This window comes from Salvelinus sp. IW2-2015, linkage group LG18, assembly GCF_002910315.2.
Source record: "Salvelinus sp. IW2-2015 linkage group LG18, ASM291031v2, whole genome shotgun sequence".
Classification (NCBI taxonomy): Eukaryota; Metazoa; Chordata; class Actinopteri; order Salmoniformes; family Salmonidae; genus Salvelinus; species Salvelinus sp. IW2-2015.
The window spans coordinates 61,154,781-61,165,944 of NC_036858.1; the positions used below are offsets into that span (position 1 = coordinate 61,154,781).

At 41.8% G+C, this 11,164-nt stretch overlaps 2 protein-coding genes across 3 annotated transcripts in view; both read right to left on the reverse strand.

Annotated features, from left to right (window-relative positions):
* The window catches only part of LOC139029101 (cell surface glycoprotein 1-like), a 39,527-nt gene extending 30,453 nt beyond the window's left edge, over positions 1–9,074 (reverse strand). Inside the window, exon 1 of the mRNA XM_070448199.1 lies at positions 8,940–9,074. Coding sequence (XP_070304300.1) covers positions 8,940–9,074 — 135 coding nt within the window. The remainder of the gene's footprint in view (positions 1–8,939) is intronic.
* The window catches only part of macrod2 (mono-ADP ribosylhydrolase 2), a 1,308,647-nt gene that overhangs the window by 754,221 nt on the left and 543,262 nt on the right, over positions 1–11,164 (reverse strand). The gene's annotated exons all lie outside the window — the stretch shown is intronic.

An 11,164-nucleotide genomic window follows, 5' to 3' on the forward strand; every position in this document is an offset into this window, starting at 1 on the left:
ATGTAAAACCGTGGAGAGGTAGTCTGGCTATGACGCAATGCATGTTAAATACCGTGGAGAGGTAGTCCCTGCTAGACCAATGCATGTAAATATTGTGGAGAGGTAGTCTGCTAGACCAATGCATGTAAATACCGTGGAGAGGTAGTCTGCTAGACCATGCATGTAAATACCGTGGAGGGTAGTCTGCTAGACAATGCATGTAAAACCGTGGACAGGTAGTCTGCTAGACCAATGCATGTAAATACCGTGGAGAGGTAGTCTGCTAGACCAATGCATGTAATACCGTGGAGAGGTAGTCTGCTAGACCAATGCCATGTAAATACCGTGGACAGGTAGTCTGCTAGACCAATGCATGTAATATCGTGGAGAGGTAGTACGCCTAGACCAATGCATGTAAATACCGTGGAGAGGTAGTCTGCTAGACCAATGCATGTAAATACCGTGGAGAGGTAGTCTGCTAGACAATGCATGTAAATAACGTGGAGAGGTAGTCTGCTAGACCAATGCATGTAAATATCGTGGAGAGGTAGTCTGCTAGAGATCAATGCATGTAAATACCGTGGAGAGGTAGTCTGCTAGACCAATGCATGTAAATACCGTGAAGAGGTAGTCTGCTAGACCAATGCAATGTAAATACGTGGAGAGGTAGTCTGCTAGACCAATGCATGTAAATACTGTGGAGAGGTAGTCTGCTAGACCAATGCATGTAAATACCGTGGAGAGGTAGTCTGCTAGACCAATGCATGTAAATACCGTGGACAGGTAGTCTGCTAGACCAATGCAATGTAAATATCGTGGAGAGGTAGTTGCTAGACCATGCATGTAAATACCGTGGAGAGGTAGTCTGCTAGACCAATGCATGTAAAATACCGTGGAGAGGTAGTCTGCTAGACCAATGCATGTAAATAACGTGGAGAGGTAGTCTGCTAGACCAATGCATGTAAATATCGTGGAGAGGTAGTCTGCTAGATCAATGCATGTAAATACCGTGGAGAGGTAGTCTGCTAGACCAATGCATGTAATACCGTGAAGAGGTAGTCTGCTAGACCAATGCATGTAATACCGTGGAGAGGTAGTCTGCTAGACCAATGCATGTAAATACCTGTGGAGAGGTAGTCTGCTAGACCAATGCATGTAATACCGTGGAGAGGTAGTCTGCTAGACAAATGCATGTAAATACCGGTGGACAGGTAGTCTACTAGACCAATGCATGTAAATATCGTGGAAGGTAGTCTGTAGACCAATGCATGTAAATACCGTGGACAGGTAGTCTACTAGACCAATGCATGTAAATATGTGGAGAGGTAGTCTGCTAGACCAATGCATGTAAATACCGTGGAGAGGTAGTCTGCTAGACCAATGCATGTAAATATCGTGGAGAGGTAGTCTGCTAGACCAATGCATGTAAATATCGTGGAGAGGTAGTCTGCTAGACCAATGCATGTAAATACCGTGGAGAGGTAGCTGCTAGACAATGCATGTAAATACCGTGGGACAGGTAGTCTGCTAGACCAATGCATGTAAATATCGTGGAGAGGTAGTCTGCTAGACCAATCATGTAAATACCGTGGAGAGGTAGTCTGCTAGACAAATGCATGTAAATACCGTGGAGAGGTAGTCTGCTAGACCAATGCATGTAAAACCGTGGAGAGGTAGTCTGCTAGCCAATGCATGTAAATACCGTGGAGAGGTAGTATGCTAGACCATGCATGTAAATACCGTGGACAGGTAGTCTGCTAGACCAATGCATGTAAAATATCGTGGAGAGGTAGTCTGCTAGACAATGCATGTAAATACCGTGGAGAGGTAGTCTGTGAAGCAGAGGACTGCTTTCAGGCTGGTGTGTGTGTTGTGTGTTGCCTGTATGTGTGTGTGTGTGTGGTGTGTGTGTGTGTGTGTGTGTGTGTGTGTGTGTGTGTGTGTGTGTGTGTGTGTGTGTGTGTGAGGGTGTGTGTGTGTGTGTGTGGTGAAGGGTGTGTGTGAGGGTTGAGTGTGTGTGCATGACGTACGCGCATTGCGTACTCGTGCATGTGCGTCCGTCTGCCTGTCTGTCTGTCTGTTTTTTATTTATTTATTTCACCTTTATTTAACCAGGTAGGCTAGTTGAGAATAAGTTCTCATTTACAACTGCGACCTGGCCAAGATAAAGCAAAGCAGTGCGACACAAACAACAACACAGAGTTACACATGGGATAAACAAGCGTACAGTCAATAACGCAATAGAAAAAATCTGTATAGAGTGTGTGCTAATGAAGTAAGAAGGTAAGGCAATAAATAGGCCAATAGTGACAAAGTAATTACAATTTAGCAATTTACTCTGGAGTGATACATTTGCAGATGAGAATGTGCAAGTAGAAATACTGGTGTACAAAAGAGCAGAAAAACTAAAACAAATATGGGGATGAGGTAGGTAGATTGGATGGGCTTTTTACAGAAGGGCTGTGTACAGCTGTAGCGATCGGTAAGCTGCTCAGATAGCTGATGCTTAAAGTTAGTGAGGAAGATATAAGTCTCCAACTTCAGTGATTTTTGCAATTTGTTCCATTCATTGGCAGCAGAGAACTGGAAGGAAAGGAGGCCAAAGAAGGTGTTGGCTTTGGGGATGACCAGTGAAATATACCTGCTGGAGCGCGTGCTACGGGTGACCAGTGAGCTGAGATAAGGCGGAGCTATACCTAGCAAAGACTTGTAAATGACCTGGAGCCAGTGGGTATGGCGACGAATATGAAGTGAGGACCAGCCAACGAGAGCATGCAGGTCGCAGTGGTGGGTAATATATGGAGCTTTGGTGACAAAACGGATGGCACTGTGATAGACTGCATCCAATTTGCTGAGTAGAATGTTGGAGGCTAATTTCTAAATTACATCGCTGAACTCAAGGATCGGTAGGATAGTCAGTTTTACGAGGGTAAGTTTGGCAGCATGAGTGAAGGAGGCTTTGTTGAGAAATAGGAAGTCAATTCTAGATTTAACTTTGGATTCGAGATGCTTAATGTGAGTCTGGAAGGAGAGTTTACAGTCTATCCAGACACCTAGGTATTTATAGTTGTCCACATATTCTAAGTCAGAACCGTCCAGAGTAGTGATGCTGGACGGGCGGGTGCGGCCAGCGATCGGTTTTACTAGCATTTAAGAGCAGTTGGAGGCCACGGAAGGAGTGTTGTATGGCGTTGAAGCTCATTTGGAGGTTTGTTAACACAGTCCAAAGCATGATGGTGAGAAGGGAAGAAAAACACTACTGCAGCTTGGATCTCACACACACAGGTCAGACTCTCTGCTGAACTGTAATTAAGGACATTAGGAAAGATGGAGCTATACAAAAGAAAGGCCACTGTTTTGGCAGCCTGGCCTCAGAGCCATACGAAACACGTATTTCTGAGCACCTCCAAGACGTATGATACCTACTAATTGTCTATATATTTACTTTAGACAGAAACTAAAGTAGGGAGGTTGATCGGGAGGATGGGTAGGTGCAATCCAAAGGTTGCTCGTTCGATGCGCGATTGAACGAGCATCGAACGTTATTCTAAACTTATTCTAAACTCAACCCATTTCACCTAACCTGCTATGTAAATTCACCTAACCTTTGTCATTTTAGTTCTCCTAACCTTTTATATAAATGATCCTAACCTCTGTCGTTAGTTTCCCTAAACGCCAACATTCATTATCCCTGTAATTCTTCCTTGTTGTTACGGCGCAACAAGAAACCTGGTCTCAGAGAAAGACATATAACACTATACGTCCTCCAAGATGTATGACACGGTACATCATCTAATTCGTATGCTATTGTACGACTGGGTAAGATGATACTATACGTTATTGTACGACTGGGTAAGATGATACTATACGTTATTGTACGACTGGGTAAGATGATACATATACGTTTATGTACGACTGGGTAAGATGATACTATACGTTATTGTACGACTGGGTAAGATGATACTATACGTTATTGTACGACTGGGTAAGATGATACTATACGTTATTGTACGACTATTACATTCATAATGTAACTAAACGTAACGTAATATATTATACTAAATACTCAAATTATACTAAATGGAATAAGAATAATATGAATTGCCCTGAGACCAGGTTGAACATCAGCTGAACTGCCGACCTGCCGACCATCGGCTAGTGCATATCAGGTCTTCAGAAAAACCTTGAGACTGTAATGAACCCACACACATTCAGAACCTACAGTTTGCACACCAGTATTTCTACTTGCACATCCTCATCTGCACATATATCACTCCAGTGTAAATTGCTAAATTGCAATTACTTCGACACTACTGGCCTATTTATTGCCTTACCTCCTTACTTCATTTGCACACACTGTATACAGATTTATCTATTGTGTTATTGACTGTATGTTTGTTTATCCCATGTGTAACTCTGTGTTGTTGTTTTTGTCGCACTGCTTTGCTTTATCTTGGCCGCAGTTGTAAATGACAACTTGTTCTCAACTGGCCTACCTGGTTAAATAAAGGTGAAATAAAATAAAAAGGCCTACAGTACGTACTACAACACAGATTGAAGGACAAATTGAGTGGAATAAGGTTGAATGGTAAGGATATGTAAGTCATTTATTCAGTTAACTAAGTCATTAACTTCCTTCAACAGATAAGGATGGTTATATGAAATGCCTTCATTCTCATAAATATTATGAAAACCTGATGAAAGTGCAGGGCGAGCAGAAAGCACAGGTTCATTGTAGTCAATGAATGTCTCTTTCTTCAGCAGGGGAAAATATGTTAATCATGTTTATATATTCTTTATCTAACCAGGGAAGTCACATTGAGATGGACCGTCTCTTTTTGAAGCGAGCTCATAATCGACAAGAGATCGTGTGGGGATGTTAAACCTCCCAGCTCCAAATACTTTATATTACTTATTTATTTGTTCTTTATTTAACCAGCAAAGTCAATTGAGTTTGACATACTTTTCAAATGCGTTATAAAACCTAAAAACTCCAGCTCTAGAGAGTTGGAGAATGAACCATCACCTGTTGCTGCCTGCCTGCCTGCCTGCCTGCCTGCATGAACAATGTGTCAGTTGGCTAACTCTCTAGCGGTCATGAATTAATACAGAGACCCCGTCCCAAAAGGCATCTTATTCCCTTATAGTACACTACTTTTGACCAGGGCCCATAGAGAATCACAAAGGGCTCTGGTCAAAAGTAGTGCACATTAAAGGGAATATGGTGCCATTTGAGACGAAGCCACATAGATTCCAGGGGCTTAAGCATTTACCTTATTAACGCATGCTGACCGACGTTAGAGCGCCGGAGTCTAAATCCCTGGGAGTGATAACAGCTAAAGCCACAGATATCTCTTAATTAGGTTTAGTGCTTTCATTTGGTGTCTGCTTTCCTGAAAAGTAAACAGTATGCAGCATGTGTCCGTTTGGGAAATCTTTCTTATTAAAATGACATACTAAATACATAAACATAAAAACAACAGTGCTTGTTTCACTTACCGCTTCTTATACATGCTTTCACAGATCTATAACTCACATTTCTATGTGAATTTGGTCAGGTCACCCAAAAAGTTACATGTCGCAGCTTAAAAATACACAAGAAAACTAAAATTGTTGAAATAAGTAAAGGAAATCAATGATGAGAGAATAGTCAGATTAACTAAAATAGCAGTCAGATGGTCCAGAAATGTATTATAGGTAATGAATGTTTAGTGGACTTCAGAGAATGCTACAGACTTTTTTTTCAATCCAGAGGTTGTGAGTTCAAATCTCAGGTGGGGTCAAATTGAAAAGTCAACACTAAATAATAATGTCAAATGTAATCATATTGATAAAAGGTGTTTACAATATTTTATCTGAACAGCATACCACTTACCATAAAACCCCCATACCATTTAATTACTTTCATTACAAAAGAGCCACATGTGAGGTCAGTTCTTCACATGTAAAAACCATATGTTCGCATATATTACATTTTGAGTTCATGTTAACACCACCTTTTCATGTGAGGAGAATAACATGTTTTCATGTGAAAATTGAATTTGCAGTTTAACTTGAAAAACTTTCACCTGTGAAAATCGAACTCACATGTGGAATTGCATTTTCTCATTTGAAAACTGTTCAAATGTTGTCATGTGTAGTTTCATAGTATCACATGTTGAAATTTTACATCCCCGTGCTGTCACATTTATTTCACATGTGCTCAAATGTTTTCACATGTGTAGTTATATGTTACCACATGTTGCTTTTACATGTTGTCACAATTGAAACATTAACTTGACATAATGAAATGCACGTTTTTTCAGTAAGGGTGTTTGCTTGCATGCAACCGTGTTTGTGTTTCTGAACTCTGAGAAAGTTTGAAGGGATTCCTGAATCTTATTATAAACAGCTGCCATTTCACAAAGTTAAAGTATCACCAGGAAGTCTTGCAGGGATAAACACCCATACAAATAAAGAACCATTTAATCTGCATCTCAAYTGACACCCATAGGGCCCTGGTCAAAGGTAGTGCACTATAAAGGGAATAAGGTGCCATTTGGGAGGCATCCTTAAGCTGCTTAATCAATGAACAACAGAGTGGGTTTTTTGTTAAGTCGATTAGTTATATTCTGCAGGTGATTGTAACGTGTTCATTATGGTGAATTTGTCAACAAGAAGATTAGAAGAAAAACTAAGGACAGAAGTTGTGGATATTAACTTGTGAAAACCAGCAAGTGATTTAAATCTGTTTTGCTCTTCCAAGCTGTTTACCGAACTAAGCCATTACCGTTACAAATGTGATATTTTAGTCCAGGATGTTGATTTGATCATATATGTGATAAATCATTATGCAACAAATTAATTGGAATTTAATTGGAAATGTAACAACATAAACCTCTTGACTTTTTACTGTTCTCTCCGTCTCTTTACATGCTGACATGTTTGAGGATCATCTCAACGTAGTAAAGTATGTAGCCTTGCCGGAACGGCTCATAGGAGCAGGAGCCTATATCCTGTTCCTGTAGCGTGAGGCAGCTTGAYGTACAAGCACACCCCCTGGACAAGTCTAATCGCAGCATCCTGACCAACATAGTGTTGACTAAAAGCCTTTCTATGTCTACAGACCAGTCACCCTCCACCTGTAAGTCAAAACTATACAAACAAAGAAAGAAGACATAGGGGACTACAGAGGCCAGTAGACCAGAGTCCAGCAGACCTGGCTTCAAATACTATCTGAAATCATTTCAAATATTAAATATGTGCTTGATTGAGTTTGCCTCGAGCTTGGACCAATATGATATTCCCCAAACTGCAAAAAACCCGCACAAGTAAACGATATATCTTCAACAATCCACACTCCAGGTAGGCTCGCGCAAACTAGAGCAAACACTCAAAGTTTTCGGAAAGATTTGGAATAGTAGCTGAACCCAGGTCTGCAGCCCTCCCCTGCCCAGCTGACGAGTCCAGAGCAGAGAGCCCAGAGCAGAGAGGAATGAATCCTTTAGTGATTTATCTGACAACTTTCCTACCGAGTCCCAGAGTGGGATATCTATTAATTGAGTCTGTGTCAACGCTGGGGAGATGGAGCGTTAGCAGCTGCCCACTCAAACACACACAGAGAAAGACAGAGAGAGAGAGAGAGAGAAATGAGAGGAGTGTGTGAGAGAGAGGAGAGAGAGAGAGAGAGAGAGAGAGAGAGAGAGAGAGAGAGAGAGAGAGAGAGAGGAGAGAGAGAGAGAGAGAGAGAGAGAGAGAGAGAGAGAGAGAGAGAGAGGTGGAGGAGAGAGCGAGAGAGAGAGAGAGAGAGAGAGAGAGAGAGAGGGAGAGAGAGAGAGAGAGAGAGAGAGAGAGAGAGACAGAGACACACGTGCATACACACACAGGCCGCCAGCCCTCTTCCTCAGCTGTGAGGCACAAATCATGGGGCGATTGCTGACCGGCGCAGGCCGAGCCAACAGCCCTCGTCCCACCTCCAGACAGAAAATCACTAACATCAGCACCAATCGACCAGTCATACAGACCTGAGTTACTGTTAAGTAAACGACACATCTTCAAAAACCTAACAGTCTTGCTAACTCTTTACCAGACTTCTCGAGCATTCTTCAAACCTGTCAGTTCAGGATGGATGAGCTCATGATTGGGATAACCATGGGTATAGGAGAATGCCTATGTTGTCATTACAATTCCATGGTCATCATGCTGACAGATATTTTTCATTTGGCAAACAAAAAAATGCTGGGTTGTTCGGATGACCCAACTGCTGGCAGTGGGTCACTTAGTTGGGATTTTTTCTTTAAAAATAGCAAGGTTMGGTTGTTGGTGCTGGGTTATTAAGATATGACCCAGCAGGTCAGATCAGTAGACTGGAGGTGTGGCTTAGTAGGGGTGTGGATTTAAGATAGTTATTTTTTRCCACCCGTGAGAGTAAATGTCAWTCCGGTTCATCTGTTCTGTTGTATTGTTAACATATGTTAATGTTGAACAATGACAGTTTTGTAGCTTTAAAGASGATTACACAACTATATGGGAGCCTAAGTAAAGCCCAACGTCGGTATAGTTTCCGTTTTATTTTATTTCACAGAGATATTTCTGGTGATGGGGAAGCCGAGCCTTTCTAAAGGCTTCGGAACTTTCATTAAACTGTGCTGAAAATGGTTAATTACTCTGAGTTCACAATGTTCGCAGGTAGCCTGGTGGTTAAGAGCGTTGGGTCAGTAATCGAAAGGTACATAACCCTAATTGCTCTTGCAAGTCGCTCTGGAGAAGAGAGTCTGCTAAATAGCAAAAAAGGTTAAAAAGAATGCATATTAGTGACATATGCTGGTCAGCAATAACTAGCATTGTGTGATTATTAGATACATGTTMGTTTTTTTAACAGTTTTACTGTTTTCATCAGAACTCCGTGGCGYAAAGGTAAGTCACTGGTTTTGGTAGCCAGCCTATAATCAGTTGAAATACCACCCAGGTTCTCATCTTACATCATGCTTCCCTTTCTTGACTGTGTGCTCAGGGTCGTTGTCCTGTTGGAAGGTGAGCCTTCGCCCCCGTCTGAGGTACTGAGCCCTCTGGTACAGGTTTTCATCAAGGATCTCTGTGTACTTTGCTCCATTCATCTTTGCCTCGATCCTGACTAGTCTCCCATACTTTTGACAACAGTTTTCACAATACATTAAGTGTGTGCCCTCCGGCCACTACACTACTACAGCACTATCCAGATGTACGGTTATGTTATGTGGTTGTATGTGTGTGTCTGTACCTGTGTGTGTTGTGACTCTTCACAGTCCAGCTGTTCCATAAGGTGTATTTTACTGTTTATAAATCAGATGTTACTGCTTGCGTGAGTTACTTGATGTAGCCATGGCTCTATGTAGTACTGTGTATTAAGGCTTTGCTAGGACCATCTTAAGGCCGTATTTAGACCCTATTAAGGCTGTGTTAGGGCCGTGTTAGGACCATATTAAGGCTGTGTTAGGACCGTGTTAGGGTCGTGTTAGGACCATGCTAGGACCGTGTTAGGACCGTGTTGGCCCGTACAGCCTGGTTGCCTGGTTGTCTATTGTGTGTGTTAATTGAAACATATTACATTGAAACAAATTTCATTTAAGTTTTTACTGCAATAAATCAAGGGAATGCCCCCCCCCCCTTAACTTTATAATCTGGTTAAAAAAATTGATAAACAGCTACATTTAAGGTCTTAACAGATTGAAAAACTACCAGGAATGATACAACAAAAACTCAGCTTGGCAAGCTTGACACAGACAACCAAGACTACTCTAAGAAGAGTCTTGGTTGTTCCAAACTTCTTCCATACACAAATGATGGATGCCACTGTGTTCTTGGGGACCTTTAATGCTGCAGAAACGTTTTGATACCCTTCCCCAGATCTGTGCCTCGACACAATCCTGTCTCGGAGCTTTACGGACAATTCCTTCGACCTCATGGCTTGGTTTTTGCTCTGACATGCACTGYCAACTGTGGGACCGTATATAGACAGGTGTGAGCCTTTCCAAATCATGTCCAATCAATTGAATTTACCACAGGTGGACTCCAAACAACTTGTAGAAACATCTCAAAGATGATCAATGGAAACAGGATGCACCTGAGCTCAATTTCGAGTCTCATAGCAAAGGGTCTGAATACTTATGTAAATAAGATATTTCTGTTTTTTATTTTTAATACATTTGCAAAAATGTTTTAAAAAACTGTTTTTGCTTTGTCACTATTGTGTGTAGATTGCTGAGGATTTTTATTTATTTAATCAATTTCAGAATAGGGCTGTAATGTAACAAAATGTGGAAAAAGTCAAGGGGTCTGAATACTTTCTGAATGCACTGTATATTTGTTAGTACAGTGTCCAGTAGAGGTTGGTGTTTTGAAGCAGCTTGGAATCGAGAAAACACCGGAAYCACGGCGAAATCAGTGGACTCTTGCATTTTGCAACACACRGTTTGAAAAAGCATGTGATCAAACGAAGCTTTGGACATCATTGATGACGTACTTCTGATAAAGTGATCCACGCATCGGGACACTGCTTCGAAGTTAGCTGCTTAGTGATTTTGACGCATGCCACGGAGCTCCGGTATCAAACATAACACCACTAGATATTTCTGTTTAAAGGGAGGAGAGTGTCAAGTGCCTCAGTGTGTGAGCATTTCTTGGAAAAACGCAACTAAATAAGTAAACATGTTTATCACGGACACACTACGGCGGGCAGCAACACAACAACATGCTTTAGCATGTTATGTTCTCTGTAAAATACCTATCATTTTGTGGTTTCCCTCTTCTGACCCTATGACTAAAAAAGACCTGCTATATTCTAATCTCCAATCTATACCTAAAATGCCTGTAGCTATATGGCCTTCCTCTCCGAACTCTTCACAGAAAAACCTGCGTTTTGTTCCCTTTGTTTTGACTCTTTCATCCCCATTTAGGACGGTTTAGGCATGTTGACCGGGTGTTTAGGGCCGTGTTAGACGTCGTTAGGGGTGTTCGGCCGTGTAGCATTAGCAGGACCCGTGTTACGGGCCGTGTTAGGACCGTGCTTAGGCCGTTGTTAGGCCGTGTTAGGACGTGTTAGACCATGTTTAGGACCATGTTAGACCGTGTTAGGACCGTGTTAGGCCCGTGTCAGACCTCTCTCACGACCATGTTTAGGACCAGTGTTAGGACCTCGTGTTTAGACCATGTTAAGGACCTTGACGAT